Source organism: Schistosoma haematobium, chromosome 5, assembly GCF_000699445.3.
Source record: "Schistosoma haematobium chromosome 5, whole genome shotgun sequence".
NCBI classification, from domain to species: domain Eukaryota; kingdom Metazoa; phylum Platyhelminthes; class Trematoda; order Strigeidida; family Schistosomatidae; genus Schistosoma; species Schistosoma haematobium.
The window spans coordinates 17,188,684-17,216,007 of NC_067200.1; the positions used below are offsets into that span (position 1 = coordinate 17,188,684).

The 27,324-nt window shown below is 35.2% G+C and overlaps 2 protein-coding genes across 2 annotated transcripts in view; both read left to right on the forward strand.

The window, feature by feature from the left end:
- Positions 1-6,453, forward strand: part of OGFOD1_2 (Prolyl 3-hydroxylase ogfod1) — a 28,100-nt gene extending 21,647 nt beyond the window's left edge. Inside the window, exons 11-12 of the mRNA XM_051219555.1 lie at positions 3,969-4,060; positions 6,283-6,453. Of these exons, the coding sequence (XP_051065039.1) occupies positions 3,969-4,058 (90 nt within the window). The 3' untranslated portion in view covers positions 4,059-4,060; positions 6,283-6,453. The remainder of the gene's footprint in view (positions 1-3,968; positions 4,061-6,282) is intronic.
- A 2,125-nt stretch (positions 6,454-8,578) lies between these two features.
- OGFOD1_1 (Prolyl 3-hydroxylase ogfod1) lies at positions 8,579-26,864 on the forward strand. The gene is made up of 7 exons (XM_051217625.1): positions 8,579-8,709; positions 11,364-11,441; positions 11,481-11,841; positions 11,881-14,175; positions 19,377-19,615; positions 23,981-24,106; positions 25,970-26,864. The coding sequence occupies exons 5-7, from the start codon at positions 19,574-19,576 to the stop codon at positions 26,120-26,122; spliced, it is 321 nt and encodes a 106-aa protein (XP_051065040.1). The 5' UTR covers positions 8,579-8,709; positions 11,364-11,441; positions 11,481-11,841; positions 11,881-14,175; positions 19,377-19,573; the 3' UTR covers positions 26,123-26,864.
- The last annotated feature ends 460 nt before the right edge of the window (positions 26,865-27,324 follow it).

The following is a 27,324-nucleotide window of genomic DNA, read 5'->3' on the forward strand; positions in this document are numbered from 1 at the left end:
ATTCGGAGAATTAAGGCGAATCAAGCTACATTTTTAGAACAGATCTACGGGTAAATTGGATGAATCCGTGATGAATACTTTTTTAAAGTAAGACTAATCTTTACAAAATCTATCATTATGTTCAACAGTAACTCACTTTGAGGTGGGTTCCCGAAGTTCTTGGCAACAATCATGAACGATGGAGTCTCAACAGTTCAAGAGTCAGTCAACAGCTACTAATATCATTGAATGATCATCGCACTTTGTCACAAATTGATTGTAGTTGGAAATGTATACCTCTGGATGCCAAATCAGAAGTCTAGTAAGTCGATGTGAAACCTAAATATCCTGGGTTCGATATCTGGCTGCTCCGTGGGTACTCATTATTGAGAATTCCTGTAGTAAAGCGAGATAATTCTTCAGTCCTCTTTAGATTTCGAAATTTCTCTCAAACGCATTTGATCTGTGTTGAATATTACCCTCAAATTCAGATTAATCTTTAAACCACTTATTCACCAAATCAGGAACAAATAACCATCATCCTCATTTTTTTACTACTAGTGAAAAATGGTTCATAAGTAAAAATCGTGATACCTGACTGAAATGAAGTTACAATTCCAGTAGAATTTTATATTTTTGCACTTTTGCTGTTTCCGTCACTAACACATTTACGCCTGTTACTCCTCATGAAGGAGCATAGGCCACTCACCAGCATTCTCCATCCAACTCTGTCCTGTGCAAACCTTTCCAGCTCTTTCCAGTTGTTATTCATCCTGTAGCTCTTCTAGAGTTACTGCCGGTCCCAAGCCCGGGTAAAGGATGAGGGTTGGGCATGGGGTTAGCGACTCCATCCCGTAGAAAAATAACTCGATAAAAAAAACGCTAAAATACTACTGTTTCCATACTTCTCTTAATAATAACAACTAACAGAGAATCCGTTTCTTTGAGGGAGAAAACAGAATTGTAGGTTATCAAAAATACTGTCGTCTATGAAGAATGATTGAATGTATCAATCAAACTAATTGAATTTCGTTAATTGAGCTAAAAATTAACTAAACAATTAGAATAAGAGTACTTCATCGTTTTGATCCTACTAGTTACTGAAATGCTGATATAAAACATACCAAAATAACTAAACACTATATTTAATCTATGATCTGTCGACTATATATTATTCAGTGATGTCAGTGAATGCTGAACTATTAGAAATTGTTCATTCGATAATACTTTCAGTTAACTTACTGCTAAATAATGAAGATAGGAAAATTTCACTGAGAATATCAAATCCTCTAATAATACAAACTTATGTTTGTACTGATGATGTTGTTCAGAAGAACAATGAAAACTTCATGATTAAACTATTCAGTTAAGAGTACGAAATCTCATCCAGATGAAAATTTATTATAAGTTCTGGTCTAAGAACGGTATTTGAATTTATCACCATTGATGTGTAAAACTTTTTAACATTGAGTTCATAATACTTAAACTGGGTGAAGTTTGACAAAAACTGTATTAAGAGCAAAACATGTAACTTGGTAGTGTAGTTACACTTGTTAGTTGTAAAACAGTTAATATATTGATTTTGTAAATTGTATAATTGCATTAAATTATTGAATAATTATGTTGAAATACTCCCTCTTCAATACATTCGAATTTATCCACTGAACAAATAGTTAAAAGGATGTACACATAATTTTGAATGCCACTGTGAATAGTTGTGAATCTTCATCGACTGAGATGGTTGGGCCACGTGTTCCATAATCCTGAACACCGATTACCACAACGCGCAATGCTAACCGGTGTTGGGGATGGTTGGAAGAAAGTTAGGGGCGGCCAAACTAAAACATGGCATCAGTGCTTGAAGTCACTAACTTCTGGTCTGAGCCATGTTGGTTAGATGCAGACTACTTGGTTGGGGTCCGCGTGACTATCGTAACCAATGGTTGGAGACTCTTGGTGACACGGCTCAGAATCGATCACAATGGCGCCGGTGTATACACTCTCTGTCTTCTCTTAAACTATGAGATTAAAACCACTTCATATATTTCTTTCTACGAACTAATTCCTTCTTCCTGTACTATGTCCTTATATGCAATCTTTCTTTTATATATTGCCACCACTGAATTAACTACTTCTATGAATCTGGTGTACATCTTGTTGTGCTAATGAGGTAAGGCAACCTTTACCGATGCGCATATGTGCCTGATCCTAAGTTGTAGCTGACTGACTGACTGAAATCCTTAACTTTAGAGGTTCAAACTATATTAGTACTGTTTCGTTGAACATGCGGAAAATAGTAGGTTTTCCGCAAAATCATAACAAATAGTCATATCAATATAGCAGTATCGACATTTTTATTAGGACTTATTACATGATTGGACATGTTAGTTGAATCATAGCGAAATTGAATCTGATTTCAAAATTACGAATACTCCACTAATTGTAAATATCCATAATCAGCATAGAAGAAAGAATGCATTATAAAGAATTTAGTGTCTACAATATTACTTACTTACGCCTGTTACTCCTCGAGGAGGAGCATAGACCATCCACCAGCACTCTCCATTCAACCCTGACCTGGACAATCCTTTCCAGTTACTATTCATCCTTTTCATATCCGCTCCAACTTCCCGACGTGGTGTGTTCTTCAGCCTTCCTCTTTACCGCTTTCCTTCAGGATTCCAAGTTAGGGTTTGCCTTGTGATGCAATTTGGCGATTTTCTTAATGTACGTCCTATCCACTTTTAACATCTTTTCCTAATTTCGTCTTCATTTAGAAGCTGATTTTGACTACAATATGCTGTGTATGAATTTAAATCACAAAAATATCAAGCAGTTGATATCTTTGAAAATCACAATCATATGTCAAAAGTTTTAAATGAAGGCTTCCAAATTGTTAATAAGAACAAAAATGTTCTCACAGTTAGGTTCTATATTAAATCGTCATGGAACCGAGAGAATTTCAGTCTTTGCATTTAAAATTTAATGATTGAATAATGAAGTCCTATGAATCAATGCTAAATCACTCCTTTCAACAGTGTGGTGAATGGTGGAGTTTGTATTCTAGATAAATACATCGAATTTAGTCAATACTACCATATTAATGGTTACTGACTATCTCACAATAAAAATTCGGTTTATAAGCAAAGATGGATAGTGACTAACAGTGGTATCCAGTACGCGCGTCTCGTCCTACTCAGGACACGTCAGCTGGATGTATCTGCATCTCAGAGTTGACATTCACTCTGATACTCGAACCCAGTACCTTTCGCTTCAAACACCATTGCGTTTTTGACTTAGCTACTGTGTTCTAATCAGTTGCAGTCTTAAACATCAATAGGAAGATTCAAGTAAACAATAACAAGTGATCGAGATCATGAACCAATTGATGTTAGACCACCACTGATAACCTGGAAGCACTGAACGGCTGTTTCGTCCTATTGTGGGACTCCTCAGCAGCACGCATCCACGATGAGCCCGCGGGATTCTAGCCCAGGGCCTTCAGTCTCGCGCTCGAACTCTTAACCTACTGGACCACTGAGCCGGCATCCAATGGCGTTATTGTCTAACCTCAACCGATTCACGAAATTGCGCGACCATCTTCCACTGTACTTAGGTAGATACCTATCTCTACCCGACACGGATTACCTCCACTGGTCACGGCTCCGGGTCAGAATCCCGCGTGCGGGATGGTAGGACGAAACGGCCATCCAGTGCCTTCAGATTATCATTGATGTTCTAACATCAATGGGTTCGTGATCTCAATGAAAAACTTAATAATCTCCACAACCCCTATACTGATAAGTACCAAGTGAATTTAAAAATTTAGTTTGTTGTTTTTTAGTTTACAAATCATCAAATCCCATATGTATTTTATTTTAATCTTCATTTACTTTCAATACTGTTAAACAAAGGTGTTCACAACCTTTTCTTATATTTAATTGTCTAATACTGAAGAATAAACAGAGTGTGTTATAAAAATGTTTTAGGGAATAAATCAAGAAAACCAAGTATTAAATGGTGAAAATGAACCATTTGATGTTACTATGATGAACAGTAATGACAATGAGCACATGTAAAGGTCAGTGGAACTAAAGAACACATTATTAAATTAATGATTAATAATAATCATAACTTTACTATATGGTTTATTTATTACTACGAATATTTTTTCAATGTAATAACAATAGAATCCAATGTCTCAATACAATATTTACTCAACTATGCTCATAGAGACAAGGGAAATGTTGTGACCTGCTAACCCGGTTAATTTATCACATGATTTGTTCACCAATCGAATTATGACAAATGACGTCCGACTGGTATGAGCAGCCTAGCGTCCCGGATAGTCCAGCAGTGAAGCTGGGTGACACAGGATCGAATCCATCAGCGAGCCTCAGTTCCCTCAAGATTACAGGTACACTTTGCTGACGAGTGCCAAGTAGCACGAAACCCGGGTCTAAGGTTTCTTGTCGACTACCTCCAACCACTACCTAATCCATGAAAAAAACTATAGTTTGATGTTCAGTTTGGAAATTTAAATTAGAGTTAAATAAACTAATTAGTTTGTCACTGAAAGTTCTGTTTCTGAAATATTTATGTTCATATTTACTTTGTATTGCTTACTTGAATCTTCGTATTGGCATATATGCATACTGTGCAGATTGCCTCGATATTGCCTTAATTCCATCTTTCCTTATAATATTTATATTTATGTCTGGGTATTTATTAATTAACTGAATCAACTAAATCTGTTAATATTCAGTTATGACAAGAAATATCCATTACGTAACCTAAATATTCATGATGAACTGGACGTATTGAACTAGTAGATTAGTAGATTCTCAGTGAATAAACAAAATTAAAATCTGTTTTCTAGCTCAGGTACTTTTTTTACAAATATGTACGATTGTAGAGTTTGCTTTACAGAGTTGTACCTCACTTTAGTATGAAGAGAAATTTGTAATTATAAATGAACACTTGGATAAATATATGATTATATGCACAAAATCACCAAATAATAGATATTTGGATGTGCACTGCTGAGGAGTCCCATACTAGGACGAAACTGCCGTGCAGTGCTTCTATGTTTTCATGGGTGCTCTAGCTTCAATTGACTTATGATGTCAACTATGAAAAAAATCATTGATTGGCAATTGGTCAGTATTGTAAATAGATCTGTTTCTTTTGTTGTTGTTTTTCTTTGTCCATCATTTAAAGGTGTTTACTAGTTATAAAAAAATTACTATTTGTGTTTAAGTTATGACAAACTGTTTTGTAAAGTGCTCATAGATTCATTGCGCAAGCGAAAATTATACTCAGTCCATATTTGGGTGTTTACTAATCAGTAGTATTTGAAACAACAAACATTTTCATAGTTCGTGCTTAGTTGATGGCATAACGAACATTAATATGATATTTATATCATTCAGATATGAAAAATTATTTCTATACACATGATGCTGTGTCGACTGACTGCTTAAACATGTTCATCATGTTCTGTGACATTTTTATTTTCTTAGTCGAAATAGTTGACTGTATATTAAACAATTTCAATAAAATAATTCATTATTATGTGTGAATGTTTGCAGAGATTGATATCAATTGCGTGCTCACTGAAAGATGCAGTGTTTTAAAGTAGTTTTTATTAGTTGAACATTGACAAATCTTCTGACTGAACGCTTGAATCGGTTTCCTAAATTCCTCAAATAACCCCAGACTGAAACTACCGGACAAATTGAACACGAAAGATGAGGCAGGAAATTTGAAAAGAATTCTTAACTTCAAGGTTAGTTTATGCACAAAACAATGAGAGCAGTTTTAGCTTTTCGTATGACCTTGGGCTCCTGGAACGTTCTGGAACTCTACTAAACATAGTAGCAGGGTAGGCAATCATCCAATCAGAAACGTGCCACGTGACTCTTGACTTCCTAAGTGTTTCTGAGACACTTCTATTCAATGCTGATTGGGTAAAATGTTCCTTGGTATTTCCAGAGCCCATTCGGGATTTTTTGAGAAATATTCTGGATCTTCAAAACAGATAAGTATTATCAACCCATCTGTTTGAAACAGTGCACATATGTATCAGCTTTTAAGTTACATATGGCAGGCTGATTAACTAACTGAAGAGAAAATGTATGGCATCTATATTTGAGGGAGCATTTGACTTCATTTTGCTTATGATTTGATAAATTAACAATGTTATAAGTAAAATCAACCTTACATAATTTTTTTAGTTGGATTTTTAATATATTTGACGTGCAGAGACTATACTCTTTTGTTTTTACTATTCTTGTTTTCCAGGATCACTTATGATGTGAATAAATGTGATCATCTTATTGTATGACTTAGATTCCTCGAATAACTTCAAACTCTCTACACTATTTTACATTTATTTTCAATGATCAAGTAGATTCTTAAGAAGAGGACTTATTATAAATGTAGTTTACTCAATAAACGAGAAGTTTGTTTTAACTAACTTTGTTATAACATATTGCTGTATTTTGTGAAAAACTGACTAATTGAGATGCGTTTGTTATTAGAATCAATTAAAAAGTCAAGTGGCGAATCATGAAGCACTAGTCATCTGACGTCAGTCTGTAAATAAGTATGCCAGAAGTAAATACTTACTCACAAACCACCTTGGTGAACATATTCCTAATGTTGAATGATGTCTAGATGGAACTCCTGGAGTTCTGATGTTAATATGTGACTTTCGGAGTAAACCGAGTTGTTAGTGAAGTCAGACGTCAATAGACTGCATTTGATGGTGTAGTTGTAACAGCTTAGGTTGGTTGGTTAGGAGTTGACCTCAAACAACTAAACATATGCCAAAACAGTATAGTTCAAGTATTTATTCACTTCCTTATTTTGTACAAGCGTTATGTCTCCTATCATCTTATTGTTGGGAGGCTTCGTTTGTCTAAATAAGTAAGCCACACTCCACTGTGACTGTGAAAAGATCGAAATAAAGACTTATTAACTACTTGTCTGGTTTCTTCTATCAATAGCACGAGGGTTACCTAGAGGCAGGAAACTGGTGAGCCCGACTTGATAGTCATTGTACTGCGAATTGATTGAAACTGGGTAGTTCGAACCATTGAGGTTTGATCAAGTGGCTGAATAGTTCAATGATAAGGTGTTCGTACTTCTCAGATGTGGGAACTTGAAGTAAACGACCAACCACCGTTCTGTGCCTGCTAACACTCGTGTCCTCAATTCGAACAAATTCAAATTAGGCGATACACATATATGACGTCTGAATTTATTACTTTGTTATACACAAGCTGCTCTGAATCAGATTTTATTGTGTAAATAATTATGTTAGTCATTACACATGGCTTGAAGTCGCTAGATTTACATGAATTTTTCAGTACATCTCGGTATCATGTGAGTGATTACTGCGAAAATGAAACTAAACTCAATTCCCATAAATCTAGTCAGGAGCCTTAGGAATGTTTGCTGTGAACATGGAACTTTTAAATATTTCTCAATGGATCGTCTATCCTAAAAGTGGTGTTGAACAATATCAAGAATGAGGTACTTTGAAGGAGGAGATTGTTCTCCACGTTGGATATACCATAACAGAGTACACGATAATGAGAGAGCATCCCAAACACCTCTCACGGTCAAGAAAGTGGTGTGGGCTAACAGTAGCTGACCACTAGGAGAATGTTAGTGACATCACCCGAAATGCTATTAAACTCAAATAACCTGAGTCAAAGCAAGCAGCTAAGAAACGAATCTCCTGGATGAAACGGGACACGGAACGTATCTTACAGGAAAAAATGAGTGCTCGGCTCGAGTTAAAAGGCTTTCCAAAAGGATACGGATCGTAGTTTATACATGGCATTGATTAAGTGATGCAACGCTATGGTCTGATTGAATAGATGTTTTCAGGTCAAGCTGGCAGCCAAAATGCAAGACTACCTAAAATATCTTTACATATTCATGACTAGGAAATGGCCTATAAACGAGGTGATCTGTAGTCTGAATTGCTGTTGGATTTGAAGTCGAGCATATAAATACTGAGAAAATTCACATTTAGCATGTGACACTCGGAGGTCAGAAAAGGCGACTCAGATGTGTTTGGTCGTGCTGGATAAGTGCAAGCGAGGGCTTGATCAATAAGTCTTACAAACGTTTCGAATTCATCTGCCACGCGTATTTCAGAGGAGAGACCGTCCCATATAAATGCGTACTTGGTGGAAAAGAAGTGTGTCCCGAGTCCTTGACCTGTATTTTTCAACTTTTACCATACATACTTTGTCTCGACGGCCGTATTCATGTGAATCTTTAGCAAGAACTATAATATATGTATGGTAAGATTTTAGGGAGTTTGAAGTGGGGAATCAAATGAGACATAAATCTCCTTTTACAAAGGGGTATTAGTTCCAGAGGGTTCAATCCCTAGAATATGTCGTCGGGAACTATAGTCAATGAGTGAATAGGTTTTAAGCGTTTTGCAGGTAAAATCCATTTGTATTCCTTCCAGTATATCGGATAGGCATAATTTTGAAGACAAGAGCAAACAGTATTCAACGATAGATCTTACGCATACACTTATTACAAAAGACTTAGGAATGAACATACTCTTTCTCCCGCCTTTTATATGCGCTGCGCTACTGTGTGACATGCTTTTCCAGATTAATTCTGACTTCGTATCTGAATCTTTTAAGACTGCCTTTCGCGATTGTTACTGTGAGAAGTACGCTCAAGAATTCGTCACAAGTAAGTGTTACGAGACAAATAAGTCGCCCAGCGGATATGTTTTAATTATTTATCTTTCTGCATAAAGTTAAAGTTTTGTATACTGTTCACTCTGAGCGATCTATCAGTGAATTAGACAAAAATACACTGTTACAAAAGGACTCGCAGCAAAATGTACATTTTTAAAAGTGAAATAATAGGTTTTGATCTTCATTCAAGCGACTTCCTAGTGTTTTTGTAACTTCTATTCACAGATTTATGAGACCTTGGATCGGAAGTAAAGTTGAGGATTAGAAAGAGAGAATACCATTTAGCCTGATAAAGTATTCTTGACTTTGTACTGGATCACATCAAGTACTTTACCACACACTGCTTTAGGAGCTATTGTTTTGTAATCTAGTCCAGGAATCACTTTGAATTCACTTTCTTGTTGTACAATACTTATTTTAGTTGATTTAAGGCATTCTTTATATCAAATTTCAACATTCGCTTCCTTAGTAATAACATAAAAGTTGTCACTGTACGTAAAATTTCGCGCAAAATACGCGAGGCACCATCGTAGTTCTGATTGGTTAACTCGAGGTTGTCAGTGTATTGTACTTTTATCCTGCATAATGGTTTGGCTTTTATTTAATTTCTTTGTGTCTGGGTATGGGACATCTATTTTTACTCATAACATCAAGCGACGTAGTTATTTGGCCCCTATCTGTAAATATACGTAGGTCGCTTATTCAAAGATGTAGTTAAATTATTAGTGTATAAACTCTTTAGTTGGTACTGAGAGTTTCAATTACTGCTTACAAATTACGTGTATGAATGTAGCTTCTACGATAAGCCAATAACATAATAAGTGAAGCTGGGCAAGTCCTCAAAAAAGGAACAAATTGAACAAACAGATTTCTTGTGCTTCCTTTTCACTCTGACGACAAATAGCCAAATATTTTTGCTAAAGGTGTCCGTTTTACATTTATTTAGATTCCTTACCAGTCGATCTAACTGCAGTTAATGTTATTTGCAATATACTGTCAGTCAGTCAGCTACAACGTAGGACCAGGCACATATGCGCATCGGTCCAAGTTGTCATACCTCATTAGCACAACAAGATGTACACCGGATTCATAGAAGTAGTTAATTCAGTGGTGGCAATATATAAAAGAAAGATTGCATATAAGGACATAGTACATGAAGAAGGAATTAGTTCGTAGAAAGAAATATATGAAGTGATTTCAATCTCATAGTTTAAGAGAAGACAGAGAGTGTATACACCGACGCCATTGTGACCGATTCTGAGCCGTGTCACCAAGAGTCTCCAACCACGCGGACCTCAACCAAGTAGTCTGCATCTACCAACATGGCTCAGACTAGAAGTTAGTGACTTCAAGCACTGATACCACGTTTTCCAACCATCTCCAACACCGGTTAGCATTGCGCGTCGTGGTAATCGGTTTTCAGGCTTAAGCAACACGTAGCCCAACCATCTCAGTCGATGAAGATTCACAACCTCATCAACCGATTTACAATCATCCCTTTATACTCTGCGTCTAACCTCACTATTACTTACCCGGTGTTCCTAGCAGATGCGAGCAATATTTCTAAGGCTTAATGCTGGGTAGAGATTGCAAATGGATTGATGGGGTCGTAAAGTATCACATATGCTAAGTCACTACCTATGTCTTCAAGCGATGTTGTTTGGTGTAGAAGTAAGCTGGAAGGAAGCTAGGGTTTGTTAAGTAAAGACTTGGTGTCACTTCATAAAGTCACTAAAATGTTGGAAAAGGTTACATATACTGGTGTTGCTCTTTCAGTTTGCTTTCAACCTTACTAAATGTTAAAGGCTTTATGACATGTACTCTCAGTATTGAAGTTTAACTATCTCGTTCACTAGGTGATTGAGTATGGGCCATATTGTCTGAGGGCTAATAACACTATCCGTTCGATCAAACTGAGTCAGGTGTAGCTGATTTCGAGCCTTGAGTGAAAGCCAAAAGCCTTTCATTTTAGGCTGCCGCTCTTAATATTGACTCAGATACTTGTGTTTTCTGGAAAACTGCTTTGTTCATCTGCCACATGTATATTTCATTCCATATCAGAGGTGATCTAATAGACATTATGGTATAGATTCAAATGACTGAGTTTTTTTGGTTTCCAGTACTTATACGGCCGTTGTAAACAACTCAATTGCATTTGCTTGTAATCCTTCACCGTCAGGTAGGACTAGTTTCAGAGGAATAGAGTAGATCCAGTAGTATTTCACGGTAATTAAGTAAAAGATTTGCTGTTTTATGGTGAACGGCTTAGATTACTCCTTGAGTTAATATTTATAAATCATATTGCCAATCGACCCCGTATAGCAGTGCTGACTTCATTCTCAAACCTATTATATGAGATGTCTGTTCATATTATTTCAAACTGCAGACAGCAAATAAAACTTAAGTTCGTTAATTGTTAGATGACTTACAAAGAATGCCATTTGTTTATTTTTGATAGTTATTTTGTCCAGTATTGTACTGTTAGTGACTTTCTCTATTTTCTGATGTTGGTTCATTTGAAGGCTATGGATCATTAAGTTGGTTGTTGTATATAGTCGTCTTTGTGCTACATTTTATCAATGCGAAGCAATTAAAATATTTTTTCTCGTCTTAATGTCTCTGCTATATTTCGATAATTTTTTTCAGATGAAAGTTTACTGAGACATATCCCTTTTACCTTTGCAAAGTTCAACAACTTCGTGCAGTTTAGACAGGAGGTGGCAGGTATATTAGTCTTTTGTTTCTTGAAATTTGAACTTATAGAAACTATGGACACGAAACAGTTGATTCAATTAGTAGAGGAGGAAGTTGAACAGCTACCTTTTGCACGAAGAGGAAACGATCTTTTTGCGTTCTCTCAAAGTTGTGATGTTATAAATTTGTGTCCAAACGAGAATTCTTCTAATACTTCCAAGTTTCCTTTACTTGTAAGCTTCAGGTAAGTACATCAAATGTTTTATATTCACCAAACATTTTTTGTGTATTGTTGTTCATAACCCTGAAATTCGGTACATCAGAGAATGTCAAGAACAAAGCCCATGCATTAAACGAATCAATCCACATAAGTAATATTTATTGAAAGACATGCTGCAAATCGGATAATGATCAACGTAGATCCATATAGGTATAAAGATAAATTTTACTTCCATAAAGAGTGTAATAGAAAGCCACAACGAAATCTCGACTGGCTTCCATTCTGAGCCACGTCTCAACGTTCACAGCTTTGGTTGCATTGTTTTTCAGAACACCCAACGAGACAAGATTCATGTACAACTACGTTCCATTCTACAGCATTGTCATAACTAGATGATCGGTCTTGAGCTGTTATGATTTCCCTTACTACAACCGAGCTACTCTTATTGCTTCGTATTCTTGAACTCGAAAAGTCACAAAATCAGAACACGGTTGAACTGGGACGTAATTATATTCCGAATAACATGGGTGGATGGAAGCGGGAATCACAATATGAAAAACGTTAGTTTTTTTATAATTTTTACATAAGAAGATTCTTGAGTCTTCTCCAAATATCCGGTAGCACTGATTGGTTGTGAAGTATCAATTCGATATGCCCCAACTCAATCCTACACGGAACATGCTTTAATCTAATCTATACTCTGCTAACACGAGGTGATGCTACTACCTCTTTGCTCTTATTCGAAGTAAGTAGAGTATATTCAGAAACCTTAACTTAGTAACCTGCAGGTGATCGGCATGTCATAAACTGGCCACCACTCCACTTTCCCCATTTATCTTAATATTTTGTAACACATTGCGAAAAATTGTCACCTGGATTTTCAAAACGCACGTCTCTCCAGGTATTAGATCCACACCGATTTCTTTCTCCATACATATTTCTATGATGTCGGGATTAAGTAGCCCTGTCTAACCCAACCGAATTATAAAAATAAAGTGGTGTATCCTCCCATAACTTGAGGTAATCCATTTACTGGCAGAGAGAACAGTCCTATCCAATGAATTACTTAAAACCCTTATAGGAAAAAACGACAAAGATTGGCTATTTCGTTCTCAGTCAGTCTTTCATGCTTTTAGCTCAATCTCTGGAGTATTATAATAAACAAAATTTTGTTTGCAGTAGGTATCTGTTTTATACTCTGACAGTCATTATATGGACTCGTCAGCTGGATGTACCTGCATCTCAGAGTTGATGTTCACTCTGGGACTCGAACTCAGTACCGTTCGCTTCAAACGCCATTGTGTTATCCACTTAGCTACTGAGTCCTGATAGCCACTTGCTTGTTCAGTGGGGTAAAGTTTAATTCGCTTGATATTGTTTTACTTGATTCTTCCCATTGATGTTTTAGGACTGAAATTGATCAGTCTCTTATTGGCATATGTGCATACTGTGCGTATGCCTCGATATTGCTTTAATTTACAAGCATTTTTAGCAAACAGGACGAAACGCGCGTCCTGGATTCCACCGCTAGCCACTATCCATCTGATTCGATGACCGCGTTATGGAAGAGCTATCCGTAACTTCGATATCCATCGAAAATTCTACCCAAACATATCTTAAGTAAAACTATAATGAAATTGCCAACAACGCCGAAAAAAGTTTCCTTCTTGAAATCTTAGACCATATATTACAGTAAAATCTTGGCACGTCGTCTAAAAACTTGGAGAATAATATTCAATGTTACAAGATTAGTTTCTTCGCTTTCTAACTATTGAATATTGATTTCACAAAATCAGGATAAGTCGTCGGATTCTGTCACTCTGATGTGTGTTTACCCATTCAAATGCTTGTAGAGAGCCCGTTACATTGGACGTAAAACCATCCTTTGCAAAGGATAAAGAATTATAAGAAACTCCCTCCTTACATGCTGAGTCGATATGGGCTATCATATCAGTATGGATATGATATTCAATCTAATCCCATCCAACTTACTCTACTGCTCTAAGTATTTCCTCTTAAACACATCTCAATAAATAAAGATACACTTGAGTAGATCTAATCTTTAGATCCACAAAAAAGTTTTATATGTTCTCCCTATTTAACCTATCTAAATAATTTCTAATTTACCCTTTCATTTTTTATCTTTTGCCATGTGATTATATCTAGTTATTAACTAATTATGATTTCGAACTTGACGTTATAATTCAAATACGGTTTAGTGCTTTAAATGTGCTTCAAGTGGTCTATCATTTTTCTAAAAAAACGTGATATATTAGTTATTAGTCCCTATGTGAATGAATTCTGTGTTGGTCAATGATGTATATCCACTGTTGACACTATGTTATTGATGTTAACGAGTTCCTCGGAATTCCAAAATTAAAAAAGATCACTCAGTATTTTCTTGTTGTTGTTGTTGTCAATATATATATTCTTTATTTAGAACATTTTTGCTGAACTGTGTTCTTCCTTGGTTGAAAGACATAACTGGTATTCCACTTTATGAAAATAAAGTTGATTTAACTTCTTCACTTTACAAACATGGAGGTTGGTGAATTAACTGTTTAATATGGAAATTGTATTTTCTTTATTATTAAATTTGTTTAATAATCATGATTCAGGACTTCTAAAGGTTTCATAATTTTCGCATATTTCTAAATATTCATGCATCAACCTACATTATCAGAATGTAATCGCAGATTTCACGCTGATGAATCGTTGGTTAATCCACTTGAGATTCTGTTGTGTATATCTTTAACGCTATACACTACTTGGGCCTATGTGCTCTGGTAATGTATAACGTAATGATAGAGAGAGCAGTGAATTATCGATCGGACCAATGACGCCTAAAACCCGTGCTAGCAGTCTAGAGTACTTATCGGTCCTGCTTCCCCCCTAGCCCAGCCAGTTAAGTCCAGAACACCAATCTCAGCCTCTGAGATATGAATCATTTGTTTCAAACATACTGGGTTTATATACAAACCAAACAGATCACATCGTACCATCAAATAGGAAACAACATTTGTACAAGAATTAGCCAGATGTAGCTGTGAATGTGGGAGGTAGTAATAAATAGACAGGGCATAATTCAAGAATGGTGAAGCGTATAATAATAGTTCATAGGTCAAAATAAAGCTTATGATAAGAGGAACACGGATATGAATAGTTTAGTTATTTAACAACTATATGATAAAAATATACGCATAGTATTGATCCATAAATTGATCCCAAAAGTTACCATTCATTATGCTTATCGGGACATAACAGCTAATATTTTCAAACTGAATTAATATCGATGATCGGGAACTTTTAAATCATCCGTTTCACTACTTTAACATGATTTCCATTATGTACTTCAAATAAAAGTCGTGTCATTAGGTCAATTATAGGATTGATGATGAAAAAAGAAGTGAATGTTATATACATGCTTCAGACTATATCAACAACATGTACAAATGGATGTTGTTGATAAGACTAGTTCGAAGTTTTTAAAATGAAGGTGATTTATTCTGAAGCTATAACTGATAGCCTATTATTTATTCTTGAATAATTGCCACCTATCTGTCAGTACAATTGAAATTTACTATAACTTAAACATTTTTCTTAAAGGAAGTATACATTTATATATGTATTCTGAATGCTAGTAAAGTTCCTTTAAAGTGTAGGGTTTCGCTGAGCTGGTTAGTTTATTCGCCAAAACCACCCACCTGAATTGTAAATCTTTACCACCATTTCAAAATCATATGAGCGGTTGCTTGTTGAAGAATTCCATTCCTTAGTGAAAAGCCTACAAGTTAAATGACTCATTTCTATTACAGATCTTATTTCTAATACCACCGTTCATGCAAATGAATATACAAAAAAAAACAAACGTTTAATTTAGCATCTAAATATGTTCCAAATAGTCCTACACATTCTTCATATGAAAAATCACATTTCCTTTTATCTCTGATTCACCTTAATAGTGTTATTTTTATTAATTATGAATTGTGACGGTCACATTTAATAATCACTCAATTGTAATGATATTTTGATTTTGATCATGAATCGATTGATGTTAGACCACCATTAAAAAACCTGAAACTACTTGACGACTGTTTCGTAATTATATTTTATGATTTTTTATCATATAGCTTGTATTAAAAAAAATATTTTCAAAATGACCCATCACTCTTGTTACATTCTTAATGAGATAAATAATAAAATTGTGGAATTCATGTCAGATTGACAATGATTGTAATTCGAATGGTTTATGCTGTTAAATACTTCTTAATTTGTGAGAAATTTATTTCAACTACTTAAATAAGTTGTAAGTATCTTAGCAAATTGATATTAAATATAAAGTGGAATTATATTAATGATATTCCTTATCTAAATTTGAAATAGATCAACTTGTGTACTAACATTACTAATCATAAATTATTAGATAGATAGTGTAAACTTTACTAAGGGCAAATTTTATATGAATTATAAAAGAGATCAACTGGATCTGTTTTTTAATGGTATAGATGAAACATTATAAAGGTATATATTTAGCGATTACTGTCTAAAGAGCTATATATGTGTCTACACGCTTGTTAATAGTTTGTATGGAACAATCATGCAACATCAGGATTGTCAAATCTAGATACTTTTCTGGGTGTTCTACTTACAAAACGAATAGATGGGTCACTAAGAAGAAAGTAAAACAAGAAGGCTAATATACCAATTTTATTAGTTTTTTTCCTCTATAATATAAAGGGCACTTGATTAAGACACTTCATTATAGAATCAAGACAATGTACTCATTAGGTGTTCTTGAAGAATAAACAAAAGCATTATATACTAACCTGAAAGAAAATGGATATCCAAAGAAACGAGAGTGAGCAAAAGGTCTCTATATATACTCTTACAGTTTAGAGGCAATGCATTCGGCGAAATGTTCTTGGATCAAATTTCGGAACTATGGGTTACTCTCGTCAACAATACAATGTCCCACATTCGGATTCTCAACCCTGTTGTTCGTAATAGACTGGAGTAATATAAAAATGATTTTTATTGGTTAGGGTGTGCTCTCGCCAATAGACATTTGAACCGACATTTTTGTTTGATCTAAAGGGAACGGATGACATGATTGAGCAAAACACAATTTCACACCCTTAAAATTTTGAATTCCGTAAATGGCACACCACATTTGGTTAATAAAAATAGTCAAAATAACTTGAGTTACTGAATATTGATAAGTAGTATAGTCTGGCACTGATAATGCTTTACGATTAAAAAAATTAGTGTATATGTGATGCTAGAGGTTTCGTACTTACTTACTTACTTACTTACTTACTTACTTACTTACTTACTTACGCCTGATACTCCTAATGTAGCACAGTCCGCCGACCAGCAGTCTCCAACCCACTGTGTCCTAGGCCTTTTATAATTCCATCCAATTCTTGTCCATTTTTCTAGTGTCTGTCTCGACGTAATGTGTTCTTTGGTCTTCCTCTTTTACTTTAACCTTAAGGATTCCATGTGAGGGCTTGTCTTGTGACGCAGTTGGTTGCTTTCCTGAATGTGTGTCCTATCCACTTCCAGCGCTTCTTCCTAATTTCTTCCTCCGCTGGGATCTGGTTTGTTCTTTCCCACAGTTGGTTGTTGCTAATAGTGTCCGGCCAACGGATCCGAAGTATTTTACGTAGACAACTGTTAATAAACACCTGTATTTTGTGGATGATGTCTTTCGTAGTTCTCCAGGTTTCCGCCCCATAGAGGTTTCGTAGTGATTGTAAAATTTTCAGTCTTTGCTATACTAACACTAAAGACCTGGAATCACTGAACGGCCGTTTTGTTCTAGTACGCGACTTCTCAGCAGTAGACAGCTATGATCCCGCTATCAGTAATCGAACCCAGGACCTTTAGTCTGACGCGCATATACTCACTACTGGCTAACTCAAAATGCAACTCTTGGAGTCCTAGTGAGAAGCCATGAATGGTAGAGTCCAATCCTTGTCGGGTTTCGGGCAGTTATCTACCACAGGTGGTGCATAAAGGTTGCACAAGATCCTGAACTGATTGAATTTCGACATTAACACCGTTAGATGCTGAGTCAGCAGTTTGGTTGTTAAATGTTCGCGCGCGAGATCAAACATTATTGTTTGTATTCTTGCGTCCGGGATTGTGAGTGGGCATTGCTGATTAATCTCTCCCTAGAACGAAACCCTTGTCCAGTAAATCCACGTTTTCGATGTTGGTCTAGCTAAGATCAGTTCGTGATGTAAACACACTAATAATTAGTAGTTATTTGCTTGACAAAGTAATGAAAATGTAGAATTTGCAACAGATGCACAAAATATATTCGTCTTATTAGTCGACAAGCACCATATATTCAATAGAAACCATCAGAACAAAAACTACATCACGCCTACAAGGCGTACTACAAAACATGTGAACAACGTATTATTTTATAAATGCAGAATGCTGCTTGACATTATTTTTGTCTTTTCGGTGAAAAAACTGTAAGTTATGATAGCAGTTCTAAGTCAGAAAATCAGTTGAAATCTAAGAATATATTAAATGGTATCTTGGTGTAAGAAAAGTCGCTAGAAATGAAGGAAAAGATCATTTGCGGATAGCCCAAGCTGATGTTATTTAGGAATTCTGTAGAAATAGGCATCTCAAATGAATTCTGTAGGCGTTCTTGTGTCTGATTCATGGATTCGTTAAGTTGTCGAGGTTAGTTACCTGTTTATTGGTAAAATTAATCGCCTTCACTTCATAAAGCAGACCAAAACATACACTTTATGAGAAATCTTCAGTGATAGGAAATGGAGCGTGCTTCGCAGAAACGTGGCATATAGATGCTCAGAGAGACTATGGGACGCATGCAGAAAACTCGATAGCTTTTAAAAGTCAAATTGCAATGTGCGCTTCCTATGTGGACAGATTTAAGTAGTATGTAGCAGGAATAGGAAGTAGAATAATTGCCATCAAAAGATTGAAATGAAGAGTTCAGGAAGGAAAACAAATAACATTCAGATTAACAACAGAATTAGAAGAATGATATGGTATGTAAGGAAAAACTAAAGCAAAAATAAGCAAATGATGTATTTAACGTGTGCATTTTACAAAGGCGCTATGTAATTTTGCATAAAACAGTAAATTGGTTTTTTCTATCAAGTCTTCATTCACCACAAAATTACAAAAATAACATTCTAGTCAACTCAGGAAATTGGCGCTTAAGTAAATCTCTTGTCTAATCATTCATGAATTTTTAAATCATTCAAATCTACGTCTTACAGTCAGAATTAATTATTTTCGTATTTGCGCTAGTTCAACGGTTTGAGTTCCACTTTTAAAGAAGTGCTGGCCTTTAAATAATAAAGTTTGGTTATTAAGTATTCACTTTCGCATGTATTGCATATTTAGTATCACAAGATGTGAACCTGGTTCTTCTCTCTGAAGTTACCCAACTACAGATTAGTGAGCTGACTAATACATGCCAGCTTGACTTGTTCGTAAAGGAAGCATCCAGGCTGTACATCATAAGTCCAGGGTGCTATAAACATTTAAGATGCATTGCAATAAAGGTATTTTTAGACTTCGATGGCTCTATATTTACATCCTATAGATCTTTTTAATCTGAAATGTAACTGAAAGTCACAAAAGTGAAGCGTTAAAGTGTTTCCTGACAGTATTAAAATCGAGCATAAATTGGTTCATAAGATTCCTCCTACGTAATCTCTATTTTTGATCCTTGTTTTAATATTTTGACCTAGATTATCTTCTCTGCCATGATGATAAACTGGACGGTCGTCGAGTGGCGTTTATTTGGTATCTAGTTCCGGATAGTTGGGACAGTCAAATAGATGGAGGCGAACTACAGTTGTTTGAAAGTCAGCCAATCACCGATGACGGTAATGACGAAAATTTTTTTCCAACTAAAATTTCCACAACGATACCTCCTAAACGCAATATGTTCATGTTTTTTGAAGTATCACCTCGATCATTTCACCAGGTAACTGTATGGTACAAATTGCTTATGACTATTTTGGGTAGATCTATCATAATTAAATTAAAAAATGAAACCCAGTAAACTACGACGTGTTCACTTGGTCATTATTAAGTAAAACGTTTGATGCGATATTTTCTTATACTGTCTGGTTGCCCAGGTAATTGTAAAACCAATAATTCAAGGTAGCTGTTCCATATTCCAGGAATTTATATCGCAATGTGACTATATACGTTCTCTAGACAATATTACAGTTGGCACACAATGTTCGACTTGGAGGAATACATAAAACATTTCCGAACTGTTGGGTTTAATGAAAGTTCTAATAAATATCATTAGAGATTAGCATCAACCTCATGGCTCTATCATCTATTCAAGAGCAACTTATAAATAAGATGAATTACGCAAGAATTTATTGACTATTGTCAACCGTTCAATGTGAAAATTTTTAAAGACTTTAACTGTAAAATTCAACTTTAAATTAATAACCTATCATGTATTGAAACGAGGTAACTTGTTCTATCTGAGGAAATGTATGTGGCAAGACTACAACAATTAGCTAACTTTCAACAACAGATAAACACTTTACAGATTCATCAGTTGGCAGCTTCATTATTTCTACTGTTCGTAGATATCATAGTTGCATTTGACAGTATAATGGACCCTCTATACTACTTGGCGAATTAAGAAATAAAACAGTTAACAAACTATTTTGAAGACATGGATTGGAATGTCAACAGGGCGCTAAAGTTGTAGCGATCCAGGTTTTTAAATTTTATGGAACGTTCATACTTATGTTGTGGAAGATTTCCTCCAAACAAACAGTGCGATAGACAAGTAACATAGTGGTTTTTACCAACTCATTAGGGCTGCTTATCGAGACATTTGGAAATTCCTTGAGGCTCTAAGAACAAATTCAATTTAACTGAACTTAAAATCAGAGAGTTTTAGGGACCAAGCAACAGCACTTGAAAAGGAATTATAAGTAGGCAACAGCGCTTATTAAAATGACCGTAGACAATTACAGAAACGGAACAATACTGGATGGAGTATTACACGGGGTACCGTACACTTTGAATCAGTATATTTAGACATATTAAAACCGTGTTATGAAAATTTGGACATAAAAGTAACATTCGCATCTGTATAACGTTAGTGAATCATCCTTTTGACGGTCGCTCTTGATTTATGACATATAGTCACCTAATATATCACTGATATAATTTTGTTATCTGATCATAAGGGTGTGAGTACGTGGGTGACTATCAAAATGAGTGAAAAAGAGTTCAGATCAATAAGGGCGACTATCAGAAAGGTTCATATTACTAAAAGTAAGGTTTGAAATAGGAAAAAAAATCCAAAGATTGTGTTCAATTTACTGACTGTTTGTCCTTCCATCTCAGCAACCAATTGAGAACGTAGTTTTTCAGACTTCTAATGAAGATCCATATATATTGGTTGTTTGGATCTCCCCATTAGTGTTTAGGTCTGGAATTGACCAGTCTCTTTTTGGATACGTTTATCCTGTGGAAATGGTTTCTTTAGTGTCATAAATTCATAAGCATTTTAATCACAGAAAGGTGTTGGTTGGAAGCGGAATTCAAGATGCGCGTTTCTTCCTATTTCAGACTCGTTATCTGGATGTACGTGCATCTCAAAGTATTGATAACTACTTAAGTTTATGAAAAATAACGTTTTAGAGTTATGTTATCTTGAGAGCTTACATGTGAAGCTTTTGCTCGCATAGCTCAGGTTTGAAAACGATGAGCCACTAAAGAATCTCCTGCGAACTTATCTATAAGACATTGTAGTAATGTAGTTAGTAGGATTTTTAATTTAAGCTAACTAATTTAGATACTGTTTAAATGTTTCCGCTTATCAAGCGTTAAACATTGTTGTTGTAACTGGAATGAAAGATACTCTTATATAAATACTTGATAATCGTATGTTACTTAATAGTAATAGCATCAAATCTGCCTAATAAGTTCCACCTGTCCATTTGACTCATAATAAATAAAATCTAGTCATTTGACTTTTATTATTACGGACGTCAATAATTTCGGGAATACATGGCATTCATAATGACCTTAATTTTGAAATCAAGGCATGTTTTTAACATTTAAAACTCATTAAACGTGAAATTTACCAAACATCCCATTAAATAGATTATGCTGTAGCTGTTCAAAATAGACGTACAAAGTAACATGGCTGGGGTTACACGAATAATGAACTGTAACTAAATCCAAAAAATTACCGTATTAGTTGAGAGTAGACTCTTCATCAGACGTTTGAAAAACTACGTTCTTAATTGGTTGCTGAGATGTAGGGATAAACAGTCAGTCAGTTGAACACTATTCACAATCTTTGAAATTTTTTTCTTATTTCAAAACTTACATTTAGTAAGGTGATCCTTTCTGATGGTCGCCCTTATTGTTGTTAACTCATTATTTAACTGTATTGTTAAATCTCTCTTTTACAACTCAATCCTATTCATGTTAGGGTTTTTTCACTCGCCCTTATTTACAATTGATTAATCACTGGCCAATTCCGTGTATATCAAATTTTTATTAGCGCTGATCGAATTCTCTTGACCAAGTTGCACTATGGCCACTTATCCAAGTGACTCGACATCGCGTGAACTATCTTGAGATTTAATTTGTTGGTTGGAGGAAGTCTATAGAAAACCCTAGCTATTAGCATGTCAGTTAGCATTTCACATCCAGTCAAAGGGTGGTCAGACATGTATTATGCATGTCCCAACCACATTAGTTGATGACCGTTTACACCATGCTTAATGGAATTCTTATTTTAAACTAGGCATTAATTCAGATCAATCCTGAAGCAAAGATTTCAATCTAAAGAAAGAGAAATACATCTAAATTTTTGTTGTTACTCAAGGCATTTAGAAGACTGTATTTTGTTAGTGTCTTAACCAGAAAAAATTCGTCTTCACATTCTAAGATAACAAACGAATCTTTTATTTAGATCATTCCCTATAAAACAGACGAGAAGATTATCCCTAAAAGCACAGCCGAGACAGAATTTAGGAGAATCAGGAAAGTAGTTAGCCCTGAAAAGCATTGAATATAACACCTCACAATTATGTCTGACAGCGATATGGTATTTCTGTGCCTATCGTTGAGGCAGTGTCTGTGGTCAAGTCAGACAATACTTCATTTTGTGCTTAAAATCGTTTTTGACTTTGTGAGTGGTTTATGTTGCGTCAGTTCTATACTTTTTAAACCCTACGGCCGAAAACGGAAAATTAATGAAGTATGGGAGAATGGGGGATTTAAAAAAACACTTTTTAGCACTTTCTTGTTTAACAACTCCGAATTTAATATGATGAACGAGATTACTTCCATCCTTTTCTTCCCTTCCTGTTTTGTATGGAAGCCTTGCTGGTTAAGAACTGCGGAAGAATAAAACCACGTTGAACTTAACTAGTTTTATATCGTTTCCACTGATCATAATTTTTGAACTGAGCACTTATCACTGAACACAAATCTTAGTCAACATAAACTGAAAGCGTATGAAGCAACGAAAATATGTTGAAAGTTAACATTAAATCAGGATTGATATTTTCCCCATAAGTTTTATTTTCGGATTTTACATCTCCAAAAGTATGCATTCGGCAGTAGCGGATACCTTGAGGTAGTGGTCAGGTTTGCTTATTGTGATGATCTAATAGGGCTTTTCATTGGTTAAAACATATTGCTTTATGTCGATCGGAAAAAGGTAATAATAAAAGCAACAATCTTAGTTTCGAAGTCAATATGTTGCCATCAGATAACCAGCATCCGTAGCGATATTGTCTTCACACAACGGAAGAAAGAGGTTTCAGATAATCCCCTCTAAAAGTAACACATCTCGTTGTTTGCTAAAGATTTCCGTTGCCAGTAGTCAGGCCTTTCGGATATGGAGCTAACTCAACTCATCAAGAGCTACTCACGAAAAGGCCATGTATGACCAGCTTCACGCAGTTGTTCCTTGGATTTTGGTCACGATTTCAGACCGATGAGACCACTACTTATTCAGTTTCATTTTCATCTACTTCAAGGAGAAATATCCTTCTGCAATATGTGGGCAACTGTGAAGTGATAACCATCCTCGAATATTTAGTAACACTTGAAGTCAGGTTGTCTACGACCAAATCCCTTCATTATTTTTATAATTCCTTTATGAATTCCTGATAACAACGGTAGGAAATTTTTTAAAAACATTGTAAATCTGTATTTTGTTGTTTATCGAAGTAAAAACGAACGTTGTATTTTGAAATTTGTTACAAATTCTTCTGAGAACACCTTTTAATTAAGTTGTAATATTGGTTATGGTAATTTAGTGTTCATCATTTTATTTCCCGTCGTTTAGGTTGCAGAAGTATTTGGTCATTCTAAGCGTTTATCATTACATGGATGGTTTCATGGGCCAAGTCTATGGACTGTAGATAATAATATAATGCCATCCGTTGAGAAAATTTCTCCTATACACATAGAGGTAAGTTATTGAAAAGATATTTTCTCTAATCGTATTTGACGCACAACTCGTTGTGTGTCAGCTAAAGATTCCTTAACCTTATTAGATGAGTCACTGAGACTCAAGTTCGTTCCCTTGTCAGTATTCAACTGCCACGAAGGTGGATCTAACGCGATTATATAGACGGGGGGGGACTTATACGCCACGGCACTTCAGAGATGAAAACTGCACGCTAGTAAAAAAAATAAGAAATACTATTTTAAAGAAAGATTTGGTATTTTAATCTGAGAAAATTATATAAGTAGACATCACATTACTCATAGCTTTTTTACTAAATATAGTAACCACTAGAAGTAGTTGTGATTTGTGTGACATTTCCACATTGCAAGGGTCGAAAAATTACTGAGACGTGGAAGATCATAACAAGTGTTGTTTTGGCAACCCCAAAATGTCACAATAGTATTTAAGTTAGATCAACCTTAACATATTGCCAATACATTTAGGCTATTTCTCTTTACCTAACAATGGTGCATCGTACTAACATGCCAAGATAGAATATAAAAGAACTTCTAAACTATAGATCGATAATGGTACTGTCCAAATGTGATGGTTATAGAAACTGATTATACGCGTGCTAAACTATCGCTTTTGATTGACATATCAAGCCTTAACCTTTAGCATAAATGAGAGACCACTTTACAGAAAGTCCGCCTCTGTTTAGAAGCTAATTGTTTGTTTGATGGATTGTTGAATTCAAACTGATGCTTTGTAGCTGACATTTGTGTAAGTCGTTCACTACTACTGGGCAATAAAAATCAAAAGAAGAATAACTGATTATTATTTTGAATCCTTATTGTATTTTGTATAGTAGCTGATATGGAACATCGGATACTTATATTTCAAGATCAAGCAAACAGTAGTCTTAAAGAATAGGACAAAGCACCTACCCTAGATTACACTACTGTCTGCAATTCCAGTATACCAAGACTTTTAATCAGAACGTTTGATCAATTTATCTATTGAATATGCTTATATATCAACAAAGAGTAATCAAATGCAGCCCTCTAATATCAAGAACGGGAAAATACAAATCTTCACTTACTGTGCCCTAAAGTTTTGCTTGGATTATTATCCCGAAAAGGCTACAATTGCTTAAATAAGTTTCCTATCGTTTGTTAGTCAGTCAGCTACAACGTAGGACCAGGCACATATATGCATCGGTCCAAGTTGCCATACCTCATTAACACAACAAGATGGACACCGGTGTGGGCATCCGGGAAGTGATAACCACCCTCATACCTCTAACATCACTCAAGACCACTATATTCATAATCAACCTCCGTCTTCATTTTCTATTATTCTTATCGTTCGTGCATCCTACATATAGAGCATAGCATTGTAGTCATCCTACTCCCTCACATACACACATCTATTGTCAGCTTTTCGCCTAATCGACATCTGTCGTCCGACAATTTTAACTTTCAAACAAGTGAAAAAGAAATCCAGTTGCTGCTTAGTCAAATATAGGTTTTAATCACATGATCTCTACTTTTACGATAACACTTCATTGTACAATTGTTCTTCATTTCCGGTTCGTATCAGAAATTGGTCACAAAACACTTTTGTGCTTAACTTCTCATTTGAATATTTACTATGATGGTTCAATGTAAGCTGTGTTGGATATTTTTTTCTAAGAAGGCACTTCGAAGTTGAAAAATTAACCTCTCATATTAAGTTGTTGAAATTTATGTCGAAATCTTTGGAATTAATGGTTTAAGACATGCAAGGGATTAGAAACCGTGTTGCAGTTAAATTATTTTCATTGATTGTTGTGTTCAACTTCAAGTTCCATTAATTAATATCTCATTGTTTTGCTGATTTCAGGAAGAACTAGTTTATCAATGGATTAATCCAGTCTATTTTGATACGGAACAACTAAGCAAGATTCGACGAAAATTTTGTCGGTCATCAGAGATTCAGTTAACTAACTTTATAAAAGTAAGTTCTACTAAGATATATGAAACGTGCTCTTTGTAGGATGGGACAAGATATGACTTGATTTGTGAGTATGAATATTAGAGAAACTGTCGAGTATAACTACTCTCTATTAATTTTGCTAATATACTCAGTTGTATTATTCATAATAGGTTAGGAGAAATCAGTCTCTAAAATATATTGAAATCATTTAAAAGGGAATAATATTTTCAATAATGATTATTAGATCACTTCAACGAGCTCCACCAATATAATACTTGAATCGTATATAAAGTGGTCTGTGTCTGCTGCTTTGATACCCGGTGGTTCAAGTGTGGCTGGTTTATTCAAGTGCTCTACCTAGCTATTCCACTATTCTCGAAAGTCGATGGTTGACTCTCGTTCTTTATTCGTGACTGGTCACTTTACTATACTACATTTCTCCACAAGCCTGTTGGTTGTAGTATATAGTTCTCGTATTTCATTCTCTTGAGACTTGTTCTGTTGTAGTTTTTAGGTTTTCCAGTGCTCTTGTTCATTCATTTATTTGCTTCTGTATATAGGTCTTGTTGATTGCTGTTTTCCTGTTTATCCTTTCTTCAATATTGCTCAAAGTGTCTACAAAGATCCATCATTTATCCTGGTCTTTAACTTTTCTTCTTACTGTAGTTTTTTTAATACATTTCACTGTTGGTTTATTTCTTCGACTAATTAGCTGCATATCTGTTGGGATATTCAGGAAAATATCCCAAAAATTATCCTGTTAAGCCTAATGCTATCCTTGGACATGAAATGGTATCATCTTATTGGTCAATACTTGTTTAACGTGTCATTTTCCTACTGGCCATTATTGTACAATGTTATTTTCTATTTTATGGGACGTTGTGGTCTGCTTGACTGGTATATAAACAAAGTATGTTTGAAATATAACGATTCATATCTCCGAGGCTGTGACTTGTGTTCTGGACTCAACTGGCTGGGTTAGATAGGGGAGCGGGACCAATCAGAACCCTAGGCCGTTCTATGTGTTTGTGCGTCTTTGGTCCGATCAATAATTTGCTACCTACCCCTTAATCAGCATTATTATTTTTCACGTTATAACAATATCTTAATAGCAGTATGCATTATAGAATGTTTTATGTCTTTTTTTCATATATTTAATTTAGACAGATAAATGGATAGAACTTATTCAATGTTTAAAAGGCATATCTACACATAATTGGTTACATTGTGGCCCTCCCAACAGAAGGTGATTATTAAACTGA

What these genes read in the sequence shown, in the direction of transcription:
- OGFOD1_1 (XM_051217625.1), top strand. Translation starts at nt 19,574, where the DNA reads ATGTTCATGTTTTTTGAAGTATCACCTCGATCATTTCACCAG. An exon ending in CACCTCGATCATTTCACCAG is followed by an intron (nt 19,616 to 23,980) that starts GTAACTGTATGG and finishes CCCGTCGTTTAG; the next exon opens with GTTGCAGAAGTATTTGGTCA. An exon ending in TTTCTCCTATACACATAGAG is followed by an intron (nt 24,107 to 25,969) that starts GTAAGTTATTGA and finishes TGCTGATTTCAG; the next exon opens with GAAGAACTAGTTTATCAATG.